Source organism: Peromyscus eremicus, unplaced genomic scaffold (assembly GCF_949786415.1).
Source record: "Peromyscus eremicus unplaced genomic scaffold, PerEre_H2_v1 PerEre#2#unplaced_318, whole genome shotgun sequence".
Lineage (NCBI taxonomy): Eukaryota > Metazoa > Chordata > Mammalia > Rodentia > Cricetidae > Peromyscus > Peromyscus eremicus.
In genome coordinates, this window is record NW_026734554.1 from 208,449 (window position 1) to 228,226 (window position 19,778).

Here is a 19,778-nt window from a genome sequence, read left to right on the forward strand (position 1 = left end):
CCTTTTTATATAGCCCCGGGAAACCGTTATAAGGTCCCATGAGGAGGAAGGCCTCCAGTAAGCTGCCCCAGTAGTCTCACAGGACCAGGCTTTGCAAAAAAATTCTTCATATCCCCCACATCTTGCCGCGAGGGCACGACTTCTGCCGTCTTTAGGGCAAACATAAAAATCATACAAGGACAGTAAACAGCGAGCAGCAGGGGTGGCACATCTGGGTCCTCGAGTGTGGGGGACTCCAAAAGGGGGTTTGGGGCTGGGCCAACAAGAGTATGTTCAGCTTCAGGTATATCCCAGGTGTCAAGTCCAGCTGCAAGCTCGCAAAAATCAGGGGTAAGGGATGGCCACCAAATGTTAGGAGCAGTCGTGGACCAAACTACGTCCCCAGTTTGGGAAATAATCTGCCAGGTAAGTTTCTTAACCATGTGGGGGCTCTCTGGTGATGCCCCTCCTATTGTCAGGAGGGCTATCAAGGGGATTAAGGGGGCCCACGGGTGAGTCTTATCTTTAGTGGGTTTGGAGAGCGTTGAACCCTCCATGTAGACGTCTCGGTGTTCTCAGCTTCGTCGAGTTCTTTGGCAGCCTTTACATGCGACGCATGGACCCAAGCCGCTATCCCGTCAACCTTGAGTGCAGTGGGAGTTGTTAACAAGACGGTGTACGGTCCTTTCCATCTCGGCTCTAGGTTCCTGGATTGATGGCGTCGAACCCAGACAGAGTCCCCAATCTTGAATGGGTGAGGCACCACCGGGCGGGTCAGTTGTTCCCGGTAGGCATCGGCCAGGGGTTTCCACACCACCTTCTGTACCAGTTGGAGGGCTTGGAGGTGCGCCTCCAGGGTAGGGCTAGTGGCAAAAGAGGAGATATCAGGGTGAAGGAAATTTATAATTAGTGGGGGAGCCCCATACAGAATCTCAAACGGGGTGAGGCCGTGGGGCCCAGGAGTATTCCGGGCTCGGTAAAGGGCTAGTGGGAGTAGGAGCACCCAATCTCTAGTGCCAGTTGCAAGCGTTAATTTGGTTAAAGTCTCCTTAATGGTTCTATTCACGCGTTCTACCTGTCCTGAGCTCTGGGGGCGGTATGCACAATGGAGTTTCCAATCGATCCCCAATAGCCTGGCCACCTTCTGACTTACCTGGGAGACGAAGGCGGGCCCATTGTCTGACCCCAATACCTGGGGCATTCCATACCTGGGAAAGATGTCATCCAGGAGTTTCTTGGTTACCATGTTAGCGGTCTCCTTCTTGGTAGGGAAGGCCTCTGTCCATCCTGAAAAGGTGTCTAAAAAAACCAGAAGGTATCTGTATCCATACAGTCCGGGTTTTACCTCAGTGAAGTCAATTTCCCAATGGACTCCAGGGCGGTGGCCTCGCAGACGGCTCCCTCCACGCAGACGGGCTTTTCCTGGATTAACTTGAGCACAAGCATGGCAGTGGAAGTCACCTGTTGGAGGACCTGTTCTTGATTCAATAATACAGTGTCCGAAGCCTCATCAGCCAGAAGGGCTTTCATCTTGTTTTTGCTTAAATGGGTTAGCGCATGAGGGAACTTGAGCAAGTATTTGGTGTGGGATGTTGGCATAACTTATTTGCCATCCATGATATAAGCTTGTCGTTCAGGGCTCCATTCCGCCCCCATTTTCTTTGCTAGTTCCTGGTCCTCCGGGCTATAGGGCATGGGGTCCCTGCTTGGCTGTTGGTCCTGCAAGACCAACAGCTGGTCGCCCCTGGGGGCTTGTAAGGCTACTGTCCGGGCCGTCAGATCGGCCAGCCGATTTCCCCGAGCTACGACAGAGTCACCCTTTTGGTGCCCGGGACAATGTATAATGCTGAGCTGGTGTGGGAGGAACAATGCCCTTAAGAGATCTAAAATTTCTTTTTTGTTTTTAATTTCCTTGCCCTCCGAGGTCAGGAGGCCTCTCCTTCTGTAGATTTCTCCATGAACATAGGCGGTGGCAAAGGCATATCTGCTATCGGTATAGACTGTGAGTCTCTTACCTTCCGCCATCCGGAGGGCCTGGGTTAGCGCAACCAGTTCTGCCTTTTGGGCCGATGTACCGGGTGGCAGCGGCGAGGCCCAAATTACCTCTGATTCGGTGGTGATGGCTGCTCCGGCCCTCCTTTCTCCTTCTTGGAGGAAGCTGCCCCCATCCGTGAACCAGATGAAATCTGGGTTCGACAGAGGTTGATCTGTTAGATCGGCACAGGTGCCATGGGCCTCCGCCAGAATCTGGAGGCAGTTGTGCTCCTCGGATGGGTCTGGCAAGGGCATCAGGGTTGCGGGGTTGAGGGAGACAACTGGTCCGAATATCACTCGGTCTGTGTCTAACAATAGAGCCTGGTAGTGGGTCATCCTGGAATTCGAGAGCCATTTATCTGGGGGCTACCGGACCAGAGCTTCTACTGCATGGGAGGATAACACAGTTAATGGTTGTCCCCAAGTCAGTTTCCCTGCGTCCTTGAGCAAGACAGCAATGGCGGCCACCATGCGCAGACAAGGGGGCCAACCTGCAGCTACCGGGTCTAATTTCTTGGATAGATAGGCTACAGGTCTCTTCCATGGCTCCAGCCTCTGTACCAGCACTCCTTTTGCAAAGCCTGAGTTCTCATCCAGGAACAGTTCAAAGGGCTTAGTCAGATCTGGTAGACCAAGGGCTGGTGACTCAAGTAAAGTTCTCTTAATTCGTTGAAAGGCCTGTTGTTGTTCCTCTCCCCAGTGGAACAGGACCCCGGGCTTGGTGAGAGGATACAGAGGGGCAGCCTTCTCAGTAAAACCCGGGATCCAGAGGCGACAGTAGCCGGCTGTACCTAGGAACTCCCGCACCTGGCGGGGGTTCCTTGGAGGGGGTATGGAGATTATGGCCTCCTTCCTTGCTTCCGTGAGCCATCTCTGTCCTCCCTCCAGGGTGTAACCCAGGTAAATGACTCTGCTTTGGCAAATCTGGGCCTTCTTTGCCGAAGCCCGACAGCCCTTCTGTCCCAGTTTAGCCAAAAGGGCCCGAGTGCCTCTTAAACATTCAGCCTGGGTTCTGGCTGCTAGGAGGAGGTCATCCACATATTGAAGCAAGATTAAGGCTGGGTGTTCGACCCGGAACTCGGCCAGGTCTGAGTGTAGGGCTTCATCAAAGAGGGTGGGGCTGTTCTTAAACCCCTGGGGGAGCCGAGTCCAGGTCAACTGTCCTGAGAGTCCCATCTCTGGGTCCCTCCATTCAAAAGCAAACAGCAGCTGGCTCTGGGGATGCAATCTCAGACAGAAGAAGGCATCCTTTAAGTCCAGTATCATATACCGAATGTGGGTTGGTGGAAGAGTGCTGAGGAGGTTGTAAGGGTTTGGCACCGTGGGGTGTATATCTTCAACTCGTTTATTAACCTCCCTCAAGTCTTGAAACAGTCTATAATCCCCTGTCCCAGGCTTTTTTACAGGCAGGAGGGGGGTTGTTCAAGGGGATCGACGGGGCACAAGTACCCCCTGGTCCAAGAGCCTCCGGATGTGTGGTTTAATGCCCTCATGGGCTTCCAGGGACATGGGATACTGTTTGATTGAAATGGGAGTGGCGGAGGCTTTTAACTGAATAACAAGTGGGGGTTGGTTGTGAGCCAGCCCCAAGCCACCAGTCTCGGCCCATGCCGAGGGAAATTCTCTCAACCAGTCCTGCATCTCTTGCGGTGGCCCCTTAGAGGGCTCGGATTCAAACAGGCGGTATTCTTCTTCTAATTTTAGGGCTAGGACTTGTAGGGGGGTCCCTTTGGGTCCTGTAACGGTCGACCCCTTGTCATCAAAATAGATCTGAGCCTTGAGCTTAGTCAACAGGTCTCGGCCCAATAATGGGTGAGGGCAATCAGGTATATGCAGAAAAGAGTGGGTTACCTGTCCAGATGCCAGCTGAACCTTTCTCTCGGTGGTCCATCGATACCTTCTGCTACCCATGGCCCCCTGGACCAAAGCTGTGCGGTCACTGAGAGAGCCTCCGGTATGAGTCAGGACTGAATGTTGAGCCCCGGTGTCCACTAAGAAGGTTACTGGCTGCCCCCCAATCTTGAGAGTTATCCTAGGCTCAGGGGGGGGGGGGCTCCTGGCCTTGACTTCCCTAATCCTCCAGATTGAGGAGGTCCGTGGCCCTTGGCTTAATTCTCCGAGACCCTTGAGGTTTCCTTGGGCATTCACGAGCCCAATGTCCCTTCTCTTTGCAGTAAGCACACTGGTCTTTGTCAAGCGGTATTCTTCTTTGATCTCCCATCCTAACTCCCTCTCTGCCCTGTCCCTGAGATATTACAGCGGCCAGGACTTTACTTATTTCTCTATGACGTTTCCTATCCCTTTCTTCCTATTTCTGCCACATCCTCTCCTCCCGCTCTTCGGGAGTTTCTCTTTTATTAAACACTTTCTCTGCTTCTTTCAATAAATCTGACAAACTGAACAAATGCAATCCCTCTAGTCTCTGTAATTTGGCCCTTATATCTGGACTTGACTGATAGATGAAAGACAAGATGACGCCTGGCGCCTGTCCTGGATCTTCTGGATCATACGGGGTATACATCCTATAGGCTTCTCTGAGTCTTTCTAAGAATGCTGCCGGTGTCTCATCCTTTCCCTGAATCACATTTCTAACCTGAGCCAAATTGGTAGGGCGTCTAGTAGCCCCCCAGAGACCCGCTAAGAGCAACTGGCGATAGAGACGTAGGTGCTCCCTACCTTCTGGGGTCGTGAAGTCCCAGTTCGGGCAGGTGAGGGGAAAGGCTGCATCAATGGTATTAGGCAATTGGGTGGGTCTTCCATCGTCTCCAGGAACCTGCTTCCGAGCTTCCAAGAAGACTCGCTGCTTCTCCTCCACCGTCAGGAGGGTTGGAATAACTGCTGGCAATCCTCCCACGTAGGCTGGTGGGTCACTAAAATGGACTCAATCAGGTTAGTCAAGGCAACAGGGTCCTTAGAGAAAGGAGGATTATGCTGCTTCCAGTTGTAAAGATCAGAGGCCGAAAATGGCCAGTATTGGAGCTGGTAATTGGGGCCCTCTCGGAGGGTGAAGGCTCTGGATTCTTTGGCTGGTTTGTTGCGCCTTCCTCGGAGGCAACCGGCAATTGGGGAGGGAGCCAGAGCCTCATCCGCAATTGGGGAGGGAGCCGGAGCCTCATCCTCCCGCTGTCCCTGTAGAGGATGTTCGGGGGGCCGCCGGTGGTTCTGGTGCCGCTGCAGGGGCTGCCTGTTCCCCTGGTCCCCGATTCCCCGGGTATGGCTGTGGGTCCTCTGTCAGGAGGTCAATAAGAGGTGTATTGGGGTCAGGGGGAAGGACAGGGGTCTTAGGGGGATCCTTTCGTGGGAGAACAGGGTAAAGGGAGGAGGCAGGAGGGGCGAGAGGGGGCGGTGGTGCCGTCGGGGGACAGGCCTGGGGTGCTGGAGGGGAGAGGAATGGCCTAACCCGGGGGGGGGGGTTTGGTCACCAGGAGTTTCCATATGGCGATGTAAGGGACCTGGTCTGGGTGGCCATGGGGACTCAGAGCGAAAACTTTCCCCTCCACCTGTGAAATAAGACTGAGGTTAAAGGTTCCCTCGCGAGGCCATCCTACATTCATCATGACCCACTCGGCATCGCAAAGGGTGATCCATTTATTCTTTTTAACTACAACTCCTTCGTTGTTGGCTCGTGCCTTCACGTCTGACCAGTGGTCAAGCGTGAGGCTCAAGGGGGTGGTGACAGTCTGTCCCATGGCTGTTTCTAGGAAGAGAACGGTTAAACAGAAAACGAAAAACGACAGACAAACACAAATAAGACTAACACGCGCTGCACGGCTTCAGTTCCAAACCGAAAGCAAAAACTCAGAAGGAGAGTGCGAGGGTCCGGACCCCTCATCTCCTACCAACACCACGTATCCCTCGGATACGTGAGTGGCCCCGAAAAACCATGCCCCTGAGGGGACTTCAGACACCCGTGGAATGTCTTCCAGGGTGCTGGTGGGCGAAGTCCGAGCTCGTCAGCTCCTTCAGCTCCACCGCCACAGACAGATTACCAGATGCGCGCAAACAAGCAACAGTCAGACAAGACAGGGATGACATATACCAAGGCCGGCCGGCTTACCTCCTGATGGTGGGTCGGTGGTCCCAGGGAGGGGTCTCTAATCTCGGTGGAACCTCCAAAGAAAGACCCCCAGAGGAGATCTTCCCTCAGTAGAGACCCCAAGTCCAAGGAACACACCAAAACCACGGATCAGATGCAAACAGCAAGAGGGTTTATTCAGATACACAGGTACCCGGGGCGACAAAGTCTCTCGGAGGACTTGCGCACCCTCCTTGAGTAAAGGGGACTTTTTATAGGATCCCAGGGACAGAGGCATGGTTACAGAAGCGAGAAGCATAGTTACAGGGTTCCCATTGGTTGATTCAAAGAAGGCCAGGGTGAACTTGGGGACATATTTTTAATTCTTGGAAATTTGATGTGTGTGGCTGACTTGGCCTTGGGGGTGCTTTCCCAGCCCAACTGTTTATTCCCCAAGGCCAAGTGGCCAACCATAGATATCTTATTTTGACTCCACGGTTTTTCTCCCAGGGCGGGTGGTCAGGGTGGGTGTTTCCTTGGTCCTAGGCTTTTGCAGCTGGCTGATTACGGTTTATGCCAAGTGGTTTATCTAAAAGTACATTTTGCAGTTAGGCCAAGGACGCCCTGTTTTTCTGGTACTTGCCTCGCAGAATGGCGTTTCTTATGCTAAGTAAAAGCCTGCTATAAGCGGGGTCTTTCAGAGGTAGTCAGCTTGACTATTAAGAATAGCGATCACTCCAGACAAGACATAAAATGAGAAAGATGTCTTAACTTCAGGAGGCAAGGAGAGCATGGGAGTTATTTCCAAAACAGTGCTTTTCCTTAACAAAGGAAGCATGTGGATTTTGATTAGGAAGTCTGGACACATTCCTGTAGCACTCTGCATATTCTTAAGCTTGCTAAGTTAACAAATCCACTTCTGATCATGATCACAATATAAAAGCAGAGACATTTATGGATATTCCTACCTCAAAGTTGTGCAGGAACATATATAAATGATGGAAAGAAATGTCTCTGGCATGTTCATCTTGTACCACAAGGTCTTAGATAAAAATGAAGGAAATGACCCAGTAAAATGTAGATTGCTTTGGGGCCTATGTGACCTGTCAATCTTGATGTTTGATGTAAAAGATAACTGTACCATTGCCACAATTCTCACAGATACAAAAGATAGAGAACACAAATACAGATATCTTCAAGGAAAAGTCACCTAAGAGCACTGTTTTTCTTTGCTCCTAGATAGACGATTATAATGATCTCTATCAACCTTAGATCAAAACTGTTTTTCCCTCTGAGCAGGCTGACATAGCAGGGGGTCACAGCTGCTTCCATGCTACACCAGCAGGAGTTCATTTGAATGAGCCCTGGCTTATTTTATGGCTAAGGGCTATGACATCACTGTAAAAAATTTTATTCTTTCCTGTTTCTATCTTTTAAAAAAATTATGTATACAATGTTTTGCCCACATGTGTCTGTGTGTAGTGTCTAACAAGACCAGAAGAAGGAAGGATTTACCTGGGACTAAAATTATAACAAATGGTTAGCTACCTAGTGGGTTCTGGGAATGGAACCTGGGTCCTCTATAAAAACACTCAGTTCTCTCAATTGGTGAGTGGTCAATGTAGCCCCTTTTTAATTTAAAATTTCTTTTCATAAATTGATAAGCAAGAGCTATTACATCACTTTCCCCTTTTATCTCTTCATTCTATCACTTCCCAAATCCTTTCCAACTTCTCACTTATTAAGTTAGGTGAATTAGTAGGTTGAAATATATTAATACAACCTGCTGCATCCATTTTTGTTGGATATATATATATATATATATATATATATATATATATATATATATATATGAGAGAGAGAGAGAATGGGCTGACCATGTTGTACTGGTAAACAATTAGGGATCTCATCTTTGCCTGAGGTTAATTCTCTCTGGAGAATTACACACTTTCATCAGCATCTGGTATCTAACCCTAACTGGGTTACCTTGGACAGGAAACATAATCAAGAATAGAAAACATAGGTAGGAAAATGAATCACCAGTTAAGAGCACTGAAGATTCTTTCAGAGAATCCAGCTTCCATTCCCAGGACATTTAGATGGTCACTAATATCTGCAATGCCAGTATCAGGGGTCCTGACACCATCTCCTTGCCTCCCTGTCCACCATAAGAAAAGGAGACTTAGATCATAAAAATTATTTTTCGAGCTGGAAGTGGCAGTGCATTCTTATAATGCCAGCAAACTGGACTCAGAGGCAGGAAGATCACTGCGAATTTTAAAGCCTATGCCAGAGTCTGCACAAACACATGCACACAAACACATACACACACATACACACACACTCACACATACACACACAAAAAGAAGAAAACTGAATTACATACAAGAAAGGGAGTGGGGATGGAGAGGTGGCTCAGAGGTTAAGAGCACTGGCTGTTCTTCCAGAGGTTCTGAGTTCAGTTCCCAGCAACCACATGGTGGTTCACAACCATCTGTAATGAGATCTGGTGCCCTCTTCTGGCCATGTAGATAGAACACTGTATACATAATAAATAAATTAATAATTTAAAAAAAAAAAGAAAAGAAATGAGCACTGGAAAATTAGAACTATACAATACCTCTTAAAGTCATTTCAAGTGTCTGCCACTGGTCCCATAGAATCATTTTCAAAAATAAATATGGCTAAGATCAAAAACACTGAAGACAGATTATGTTGGAGAGGATGTGGAACAAGGGGAACACTCCTATACTGTTGGTGGGAGTGCAAACTTGTAGAGCTGCTTTGGAAATCAGTATGGTGCTTTCTCAGAAAATTGGAAATCAATCTCCCTAAAGACCCAGCTCTACAACTCTTGGGCATATACCCAAGGAATGCTCAATCATAACACAAGGACACATGCTTGAACAGAACAGCGTTATTTGTAATAGCCAGAACCTGGAAACAGCCTAGATGCCCTTCAACTGAAGAATAGATGAATAAAATGTGGTACATATACATAATGGAGTACTATTCATCAGAGAAAGAAAATAATATCATGAAGTTTACAGGTAAATGGATGGAACTAGAAAATATTATCCTGAGTGAGGTAACCCAGACTCAGAAAGACAAACATGGTATGTTATAATGATATTTTATTTGTGCTGAAATGTGATTTGTATGTTAATAAAGTTGCCTGGGGGTCAGAGGTATTAGCAAGCCATAGCAAGAGCTGGGTGGTGGTGGTACATGCCTTTAATCCCAGCACTTGGTAGGCAGAGCTAGGAAGATCTCTGTGTGTTCAAAATTACAGCCAGCATTGGAGACACACCCCTTTAATCTCAATACCAACCATAGAAGACCTGGAGGTCTGCATAGACAGGCAGTGACTAGGTGGTCATGTGGTTGGGTTTACAACCAATGAGAAGGCAGAACAGAAGCTCTATAAAAAAGACAGACACAGGAAGTAGGTCTCTTTTTCAGAGAGGTACAACAACAGCAACAGTGAAGGGTAAGGTTTTTAGCTCTTAGCTATTGCTCTGACCTCTTGGCTTCAACTCTGTATTGGCTCTGTGTTTCTTATTTAATAAGATGGTTGGTTAATCTACAGTATGTCCTCACTCATAGGTGGATACTAGATGTAAAGCAAAGGATAACCAGATTGCAACTCAGCTCCAGAGAGGCTAGCTAGTAAAGAGGACCTAGGCAAGAATTTGATTTCCAGCATACACATAAAAGCTCACAGTCATATTTAATTCTAGTTGCAGAGAAAGAGAGACTGAGTGAGAGTGGGAGAACTCTATCAATTGGATGGTGAACAAATGAATGCAGGTGTGTCCTTTGAGAGGGGAACAAAAGGAGCAGGGATCAGTCTGAGTCCCTGTATGGACATATTTAGATGTGTGACCAGGCCTCTCCAACTGCTGCTTGGAGAATCAAACGTACAAGGCCTTTTAAAGTAAGTAACAAAAAAATTAACTCAAACTCACAGCAACTAACATCTCACACTAGACAGCACTTGATAGAATCTCTTCAAAGTCATGATGGGAATTAATACTACTGCATCAGTCCATGAGTACTATGACTCATGCCACAGGCTCTGTTTTTGTTTCTTTTTAGAGGAAGCAGAATAGTCTTTGTCCTCATGTCATTCCCGCGTACATTTGAGGTTCTGCCTTTGGGAAGAGTTCAGAGACATGATTTTGGCCTACCCTGAAGACATACCCTGAAGATGCAGCCCATCAGAAACACAGACCTTATATAAAATGAAGTAATGATGACAGAGTGAACCTGAGATTGAAACCACAAGGTTTGAAAGAATGAATACCTATTCTTCACTCTCTCTTCTGTGATAAAGATCAGGCGATCTCACTGCTACTTTCTCTCAATGGTCATTTCCTGTAGCTGACTGGTCAGTCTGCACCTTCTGCTTCACCTGCATCTTGGTGAGGAAGGTTTATTGGGATGGTGCCTCTCTGGTGCTCCTTGTGGGTAGATGAACATAAATGAACTTGCATTATCACAAGGCAAAGATAATGGACAGACCACCCTGAGTCCTAATCAAACATTTGAGAAAGCTTGTTTACCAGTGACTCAGTGACACCACAAATTATTTTGTCCTGTGCTTCAGATGCCCCCTCTGGGGAACTCGGCTGTCTCCTCTATTTGAAGGGAAGTGGTTGTCCCAGCTATCTGGTTTTCTTTGCCCTCATAGCACATGCTCCAAGCAACCAAAGAGATAGCCTCTTCAGGCTTATTCACAGCTGCAGACTCAGAATTCAACTTGGCTGCAGAGTCCACAAGCCTGTGGGTTCACAAGTCAGGAAAAAATTGCCATAGTTCATAATCACCCCAGGCATTTAGAGGTTCCCCAAATATCTTGATAGGTCACTCTAACCATGTAACTATTGATGGAGAAGACATATAAGGGCAGAACATGGTCACCAGACTCAACAAGTCTCCTCACTGACAACTGAGGAACACAGAGCAGCTGGGAAGTAACTAAAGTTAGCCACTGTGGTTGAAGTAGAGTGATGTCCTGCCTTGAAATGGGCACATCTCATTAATCCCTCCCGCTTTAATGTCGGTCTCATGTTCACAAATCAATGCTTATCTACCAAAAGGAATGAAAGCCAAGAGTTCCCAGCATAAAGCATTGGTCTTACCAGTTCCTGACTTCTGAGCCAGAACAATTAATATCCTGGAATCCTTGAGTTTCAAACAAAAGATGGTCAGACCAGGGAAGTTCTGTTGGTTCCCAGAGACTCCAGCTTTCTGTTCCCCATTACTGGAAGATCCAGCACAAGCCCACTTGCTCCAGGAAGATTCCCTTTTCTTGCACAGAACTCATTACATGATTCTCTTGACCATTTCTTTCTTGACGATTTACATTGAGGCTGAAGGTCAGCTTTCTTCAGTCACTCTCTGGTTTCTCTAACCTCTCCATTCTCTTTCTGAATTAGACTCTTCAGTATGCCATCATGCTCATCAGTAAATGGTGAAGGCACTGAATAAACTTCCCAAGGACAGTGGGTGTTGCCACAACATAGTGACATCACAGAGGATGCCAGGGCTCTCCAGGATACATTAGAATGTCTAGGGAAGAGCTGCAGATGTCACAGGAACTGAGATTGCTAAGAACTTTCCTTACACTAGATGACAAGTTGTTCTTTGCAGGAGCCTCTGCTGGGATACAAGGGAAGCCCTTCAGCATCCCCTTCATCCAAAGCCAGAGATCTCTCCCTGATTGATTGAACATCCTTCAGTTCTTTCCCTGTGTAGAACTGAATGTTTATCTTCTACTGAAATTTTATGTACACAAGGTAATAATATCATAGAAATTTATATATGCTAAAGTTCATCATAAGTACCTGCAACTGAGGTGACTGGCCACACTAGTGTAAGCCCATGAACTGTGGACTGGTGGCTGTGGAGCCCCCATGAGACTGGACTAGGTCCTCTGGAAACAGAAGATGGTTGTTTGGCTCAAACTGTTTGGGAGGCACCCAGACAAAGGATAGGGATCTATCCGTGGTCAATGGGCAGGCTTCTGGAACCCAGTGCCTGTGGTGTGACACTTTGAACAGCCTTGGTTTAGTGTGGAGGGGGTTGGACCTGCCTAGGCTCAGTGTTCTGGACTCTGCTGACTGCGCATGGGAGACCTCGATTTGGGGGATGTGGGGATGTGCAGTGGCTTGGGAAAGAGGGATGGGGGTGGTTAGAGGGAGGAAGGGGGCTCTGTGGACGGTATGTGGGGTGAGGAGAAAATTTCTTAATAATGAAAAATGAAAAAAAAAAACAAAACAATACAAAAAAAGATGTAAAATAAAAAAAAGTACCTATATCTCCTTATGTCCTTAGTCACAAGACATTATAGACTTAATGCTGACTGAGAAGGACACTTGTTAAACAACTTCCTGGTAAAGAGTCTACAGGAAACAGCTAGGCAGAATTATGCTAGAGGAAGAGGCTGATACAGCCTAGGAACAAGTACCCATAGGAGCGTGATATGGTCATGGAGCCCAGTGTGACTAAAATCTGTGTCATCAGCATGTGTGTAGTGGGTGTTGTACTCTCTGTTCAGTAGCTCAAAGTGGTCTGCTGTTACTGGGTAGTAAAGATGGTCAGATAGCTAATGTCTTCCACACAGAACATGAGTTTCCCTTAGAGCAAAGATATTCATGAAAATCCTTTGCAAGCTCCTTCATAGTTAGCAACACAGACACTCAGGTCCCACTGGACACTCTAGATCAATGGTTATTTTTTTTCCAATTCTCTGACCCTTTAAATTGTTAAATAGCATGAACAGTAGTTCCTCGTGTTGTGGTGAGCCCTAAATATAACTGTTTCGTTGTTTCTTAACTTTAATTTTGCTACTGTTTTTTTTTAAGTTTTATTTATTTATTATGTATACAGTATTCTGTATACACATATCCCTGCAGGCCAGAAGAGGACACCGGATATCATTACAGATGGTTGTGAGCCACCGTGTGGTTGCTGGGAATTGAACTCAGGATCTTTGGAAGAGCAATCAGTGCTTTTAACCTCTGAGCCATCTCTCCAGCCCTAATTTTGCTACTGTTATGAATTGTAAATCAAATATATGATGTGCAGTATATCTGATATGCAACCCCCAATGGGGTGGTGACCCACACAGGCTGAGGACCACAGCTCTGAATGCAGGCAGAAATCTCAAATCCTGGCAGTGATGGTGGGGCAGTGTGATTCTTGGTTTTTATTATCAAACTGAATCAAACTAGTCACCTGGAAAGAGGGACCCTCAATGAGGAATTATATAGATCAGATTTTTCTTTGAACTTGTCTCTGTGGGATTTTATTAATTGTTAATTGAGATAAGACTCCCTAAAATGGGCAGAATATTTCATTGTCTGCACACTATACTGTGTAGGTATGAAGAAGCTAGAGCATAAGCATAAGCAAACAGGCAGCATGGGTACATTTGTTTATCTCTGCTCTTGGCTGTGGATGTGATATGATGTAGCTTGAGTTTTCCTGCCTGGCCCACAGTCAGGACACATCTCTCTCACCTGCCAGTCCCACAGCCGCTCAGACCCGACCAAGTAAACACAGAGACTTATATTGCTTACAAACAGTATATAGCCGTGGCAGGCTTCTTGCTAACTGTTCTTACAGCTTAAATTAATCCATTTCCATGAATCTATACCCTGCCACATAGCTCGTGGCTTACCGGCATCTTCACATGCTGTTTGTCATCGTGGCGGCTGGCCATGTCTCTCTGACTCAGCCTTCCACTTCCCAGCTTTATTCTCCTCCTTGTCCCATCTATACTTCCTGCCTGGCCACTGGCCAATCAGTGATTTATTTATTGACCAATCAGCAACACATTTGACATACAGACCATCCCACAGCACTATGATTAGCTGAGTTCCTATCCTGATTTTCCCAAAATGGAACTATTACCTGGAATTGTGGGCTATGATCAGTTTTTCCCATTCTAAGTTGCTCTGCCTGATAACTCAGTGTAATAAAGATATTAAGAAAGCAGTATATGACAGAGGGGTTTTCACAAGTCAGTCAGATGTGTGTTTCATGAAATGCTCAACAACACCTTATCTGTCTCAGAAGAAGAGATCCTACTTCCTCCTGAACCCAACATGTGTTTCCCTGTCACAGTTTTACAAAGACCCAGAGACACCCAAAGACTCACAAACCACTTGACCCTGTCAATAAGTGTCCCCTGAAATTGTCTTGCCATAACAAGTACCATGCTAAATTCTTCTAATGTGTTATATACAAGATTCACTTCAATGAATGTATTTTTCCTTGAATTTCCTGACCATTGGAATTTTCAGATATGGGGAACTGGGTCTGAATTCACTGCCTTGACAATGAATTTCAATCTTATGCTATGTCCTTCCTTGGAGGTCAGAAGAGGCTCCTTAATGCTGAGAGCAATATAGCACTATAAATTCCAGGTATGCGGGGGTATAAGTAATGATTGACAATGTGTCCACTAGTTACCTTATGTTGGAGATTAACTCCAGGGCTGATGTACATAGATCCCTGTGAAAACTTGTCGGTATCACGCTAACTTCTGTGCCTCTTCAACAAGGTTTCTGTAAATGGATCTTTGACAAATTTCCTTCTTTGAAAGTAAATAGACCTTATCAGATGTGAAAAGTCACTTTGATTTTTGTCCTTCTCCTCCTAGGACATGAAACAGGCCCTTTTGAGCTACATGAAAGGTTATCCAAGGAGAATAAGATCTGAAATAGCCACAGGTATAGGTTCAGAATGCAGGTCTGAGGAACAGAGTGCAAAACAAGGGCAGGACAGCAGGCACACCCAGGAAATTCTTGGTTATGTCTTTGGCAGTTTAGCCTCTCTGCATGCCAGTTTCTTCTACCTAGAGAAAGATGTGTTGGGTTACACCATGGAGATGTGGGCTGTCACAAGGCATGACTTACAAATTCACTTCCTTCATAAGTGGGACTTTTTTTTTCATGTTTCTTTTTGTGTGTGGGGTTACATGCTAGCATTTATATGAGCTAAGTTGCACATCTATTTCTGGAGAACATCTCTTTCTGGGAACAAAAGAATCAGATATTAAACTTACAAAAATGCTGAAAATTATGCTTTAGAGCAGAGAATCACTTCACTTGGTTGAAAAAAATTAACACTTCTCTTCATGACCATTATCAAATATTGTGCATGGCTCCTGTCCTTTGCCATTTGGAAAGAGTCACCAGCTAGCTATTCTTTATTGATTAGTCACTTTCAGAAGCTAAAAGTAAAGAAGATGGAGAGGAAAGGTAGAAATCAACATGTTTGATCCTAAATATAGAGTTGTGTTTGCCTGTTCCAATCTCAGAATTCTAATCCTTATCTGGCTAATCTAATAACAAATAAATACCACTGTGCCCATTGTTGTATTTTTATAAAAGCACATAAACAATTTTGGTGACTTACTATAACTCATGTAGTATGTATTGAGTCCAGCTATTAATATTTTCTTCTCTGTCTTGCTATTCTTATTTGGAACATTTGTTTGTTTGAGTGGAAGTGAACCACCCCAATTTAAACGGGGGAATTTTTTTTTAAATAAACTACTGTAACAGAATATGTTTAGGAGTTGTATAAGTTTTTCCATGGGAAATAAATCAGAATTTAAGAGGATCCTGTTACATGCTGGGGGCAGACATCAGAGTCCACAAGTCTTGCAAAAATAGATTTTTTTTCTTTTAGCACTTTGATGGGAGAAACACTTCATTTTCTTTAATTTTATAATTAATTTAATTTTACATATCATCCATTTATTCCCCTGTCCTCCCTCTTCCGGGTCCCCCTTGGCCTCCCCCCTGTCAACTCCCCATTCCCATCTCCTCCAAGGCAAGTCTGCTCTGCCTGGTAGGTTCAGTCGAGGCAGGTCCAGTCCCCTCCTCCCTTCACCCAGCTGAGCAAAGTGTCCCAGCATAGGCCCCAGGTTCCAAAAAAACCAGCTCATGCACTAAGGACAGGTTCCAATCCCAGTGCCTGGGGGCCTCCTAAATAGTTCAAGCTAATCAACTGTCTTACTTATCCAGAGGGTCTGATCCAGTTTGGGGCTCCTGAGCTATTGGATCATAGCTCATATGTTTCCATTAGTTTGTCTATTTGTCCCTGTGCTTTTTCCAATCATGGTCTTAATATCTCTCGCTCATACAATCCCTCTTCTCTCTCACTGATTGGACTCCTGGAGCTCCACCTGGGTCCTGGCTAAGGATCTCTGCATCTGCTTCCATCAATGATTGGAGGAGAGTTCTAGCATGACAGTTAGGGTGTTTAGCCATCTTATCACCAGAGCAGGTCAATTTGGGCTTCTCTCGACCATTGCCAGTAGACTATTGTTGAGGTATCTTTGAGGCTTTCTGGGGACCTCTCTACCACTTTGCTTCTTTTTGTTTCTATGAGGTCATCATTTATTATGGTCTCTTTTTCCTTGTTCTCCCTCTCTGGTCCTGATTCTGCTGGGACCTCCTGCTCCCCTAAGCTCTTTCCCCCCCCACACACTTGTCCTTCATTACCCCCCCTCACCGCCAGTTTGCTCATGTAGACCTCAACCATTTCTCTGTCGTTGGGCGATCCCTGTGGCTTTCTTAGGGTCCTGTTTTCTAGGTAGCCTCGCTGGAGTTGTTAGTAGTAGTCTAGTCATCCTTCGTTTTACATCTATTATCCTCCTATGAGTGAGTACATACCATGTTTGTTTTTCTGAGTCTGGGTTACCTCACTCAGGATGATTTTTTTCTAGATCCATCCATTTGCGTGCAAACCTCATGATGTCATTGTTTTTCTCTGCTTAGTAGTACTCCACTGTGTATATATACCACAATATACCACATTTTTTTATCCATTCTTCAGTTGAAGGGCATCTAGGTTGTTTCCAGTTTCTGGCTATTAAAAACAATGCTGATATGACCATAGCTGAGCATGCGCCCTTGTGGTATGATTGAACATTCCTTGGGTGTATTCCCAAGAGTGGTATAGCTGTGTTTTAGGCGAGGTTGATTCTCAATTTTCCAAGAAATCATCATATTGATTTCCAAAGTGGAAAAGTACAAGCTTGCATTCCCACCAACAGTGGAGGAGAGTTCCCCTTGCTCCACATCCTCTCCAGCATAAGCGGTCTTCAATGATTTTGATCTTAGCCATTCTGACAGGTGTAAGGTGGTTTCTCACAGTCCTTTTGATTTGCATTTCCCTGATGATTAGGGATGTGAGCAATTCCTTAAATGTGCTTCAGCCACTTGAGTTTCCTCTGTTGAGAATTCTCTGTTTATCTCTATAGACCATTTCTTAATTAGACTGTTGCGCATTTTGATGTCTAATTACTTGAGTTCCTTATATAATCTGGATATCAGCCCTCTGTCAGATGTGGGGTTGGTGAAGATCTTTTCCCATTTTGTAGGTTGTTGCTTTGTCATGTTGACTGTGTTCTTTGCTCTACAAAAGCTTCTCTGGTTTAAGAGGTCCCATTGATTGATTGTTTCTCTCAGTGACTGTGATACCAGTGTTATATTTACAAAATGATCTCCTATGCCAATGTGTTCAAGACTACTTCCTACTTTCTCTTCTATCAGGTTCAGAGTAACTGGATTTATGTTCAGTTATATATATATATATATATATATATATATATATATATATATATATATATATATAATGCATACTTTAAGGAAAGTTTAAAGAATCAAAAGAGAACCAAAATATTATGAGAACTGTGGTAATAAAATCGTCCCTTAATTTTGGCTTTCTTCTGTCCCATATCAGTTGACTCTTCTGACATGATACAGAGATTTTCCATATTCTTTTTAACAACATGCTTATCTTTAAAGAAGGAGAGAGTCATTCTCTAACTCCAAAGCGAGCTTTAATTTTTAATTGAATTAGGCCTACATAAACAGTATTTGTGATAACTGTCTGTAAAGAAGAGCAGATACAACATTTTGGAAGACATGAATTTTATGTGTGATGTAATACCAATAGGCCAAGTTAACTTAAATTGGATGGTCATGCTGGTTGAGAAATTATCACCTCTTCTAACTAAGAGGTCTGTCTTCCTCAAATCAAACCTTTATCAATTTTGATGGTATTTATAGCTTATCTTCTCTTATAGAAACAAAAGCAAAACCTCATTCCCAATGTAACACATATCCTGGTTTCCATTCTGAGGTCAGCACGTCCTTAAAATATATAGGCTGATTTAACTCTGTAGTTTTTTTCTATTGTCCAATATATCTCCACAGCTATTGTTCCTTTCTCATTAGCACTGAAAAAATACAAAGTTAATAAAGCAGTATGTAATCTATTTTGAGTGGTTTTGTTGCTCCTTTTTGTTTATTTAGCATACCCTTTAGAGTTCAATTTGTTATTTCTATGACTGCTTCTCCTGTAGGATTGTATGGTATACCTGTAATATGTTTTATATTGTAATAAGCAAAAAACTGTTTCATTTTACCAGAGACATAGGCTAGATCATTGTCAGGTATAACTTCCAGTAATTTCTAGATTGGAAAATCAGCATTTTTTAAACTCAGAGCAGTTGCCCATGGAAATTCTGAGTAGGTATCAATGGTGTGGAGCACATGTTTCAATTTTCCAAATTCTACAAAATAAAACACATTCAGCTGGAAGATTTTATTCCTCTGAGTACCCTTTCAGTTACATCCTGCAGCTAGTAAATTCTGATTGTAAAATGAACAAGTAGGACATTTCCATTTAATTTTGTTACCTTGTTTCCAGGTTATTTAAAAAATCCTTATTTAAAGCCTTACTATTGACATGATTTTTTTTTATGAAACTCTGAGGCCTTCTGTACATTTCCTATCAATAGTTGATCAATCTCCATGTTTTCTTGTGCTAAAGGACCTGACAGACACATATGGTATTAGATGTGAGTTATGTATAAGGGATACTTCCTGTTTCTGATTATTTCTTGTAAATGAATAAATAACAAAGTTAATTCTGACTCATCAGGGATAATTTCTGCAGTTCAATATGTAGGATTACTTTTTCTGTATACTGAAAGTCAGTAACTATGTTGAGAGGTTCTGAAGAGAGGAAGTAATAAAGCAGGGTGCAGCTAACTCTCTCTTTTGACAGAGGATTTCATAGGGCTAAGATATAGTAGCTTGCTCTCTATGTCTCTAATCTTTCAGTTTTTACCCCAATATCTGGCTCTAGGTTTTTTATTAATAAGACCTTTTAGGATCTGTGTTGCAGGGAAGTGGCTTAACTGCTCCTTGAACCCAAAGAACCTTCAGATAAAGAAGTCTGTAACAATGTAGTATGCTTTGCAGATGTTCTCTTGTCTATTGCTCAGCTGTATATAAGCCCTGGCAGAGTTAACTGGATACAACAGTATTCAGTGATAGTCCTTCCAAATCTATCCTATGTCTTTGTCTTTCTTGTATGTCTCTGTTTTTTCTATCTGTCTTTTCTTAATCCACACTCCCCTATTCAGGAATTATTTGACAGGATGGGTGGAACTGACAAGGGTCTGGGAAATATAAAGGTCTGGTGACATAAAGGCTTGCATTATATGGGTCTAAAAGTTCCAAATAAGGCCATAAATTTTATTTTCTGTTCCTAGTTTATATCTGTCTGCACAGGTTTGTACTTTGCTGACAGACACGTCCAGGCATCAATTGTTAATGGCAACCTGCTCCATATGAGTATGAGCCCTGAACTTCATGAAAGCTGATATAAACTAATCCAACTGATGCAAATGCTGTTTCTTCAGCTGCTCAATGAA

The 19,778-nt window shown here is 44.5% G+C and overlaps 1 protein-coding gene across 1 annotated transcript; it reads right to left on the reverse strand.

Moving 5' to 3' along the window:
• Window positions 1-400: 400 nt before the first annotated feature.
• Window positions 401-2,349, reverse strand: LOC131901779 (uncharacterized). Its single transcript, XM_059252856.1, has 3 exons — window positions 1,995-2,349; window positions 1,188-1,278; window positions 401-842 (listed from the first exon to the last, which is right to left on the reverse strand). Exons 1-3 carry the CDS (start codon window positions 2,347-2,349, stop codon window positions 476-478), a joined length of 813 nt encoding a protein of 270 aa, XP_059108839.1. The 3' UTR covers window positions 401-475.
• Window positions 2,350-19,778: the final 17,429 nt, after the last annotated feature.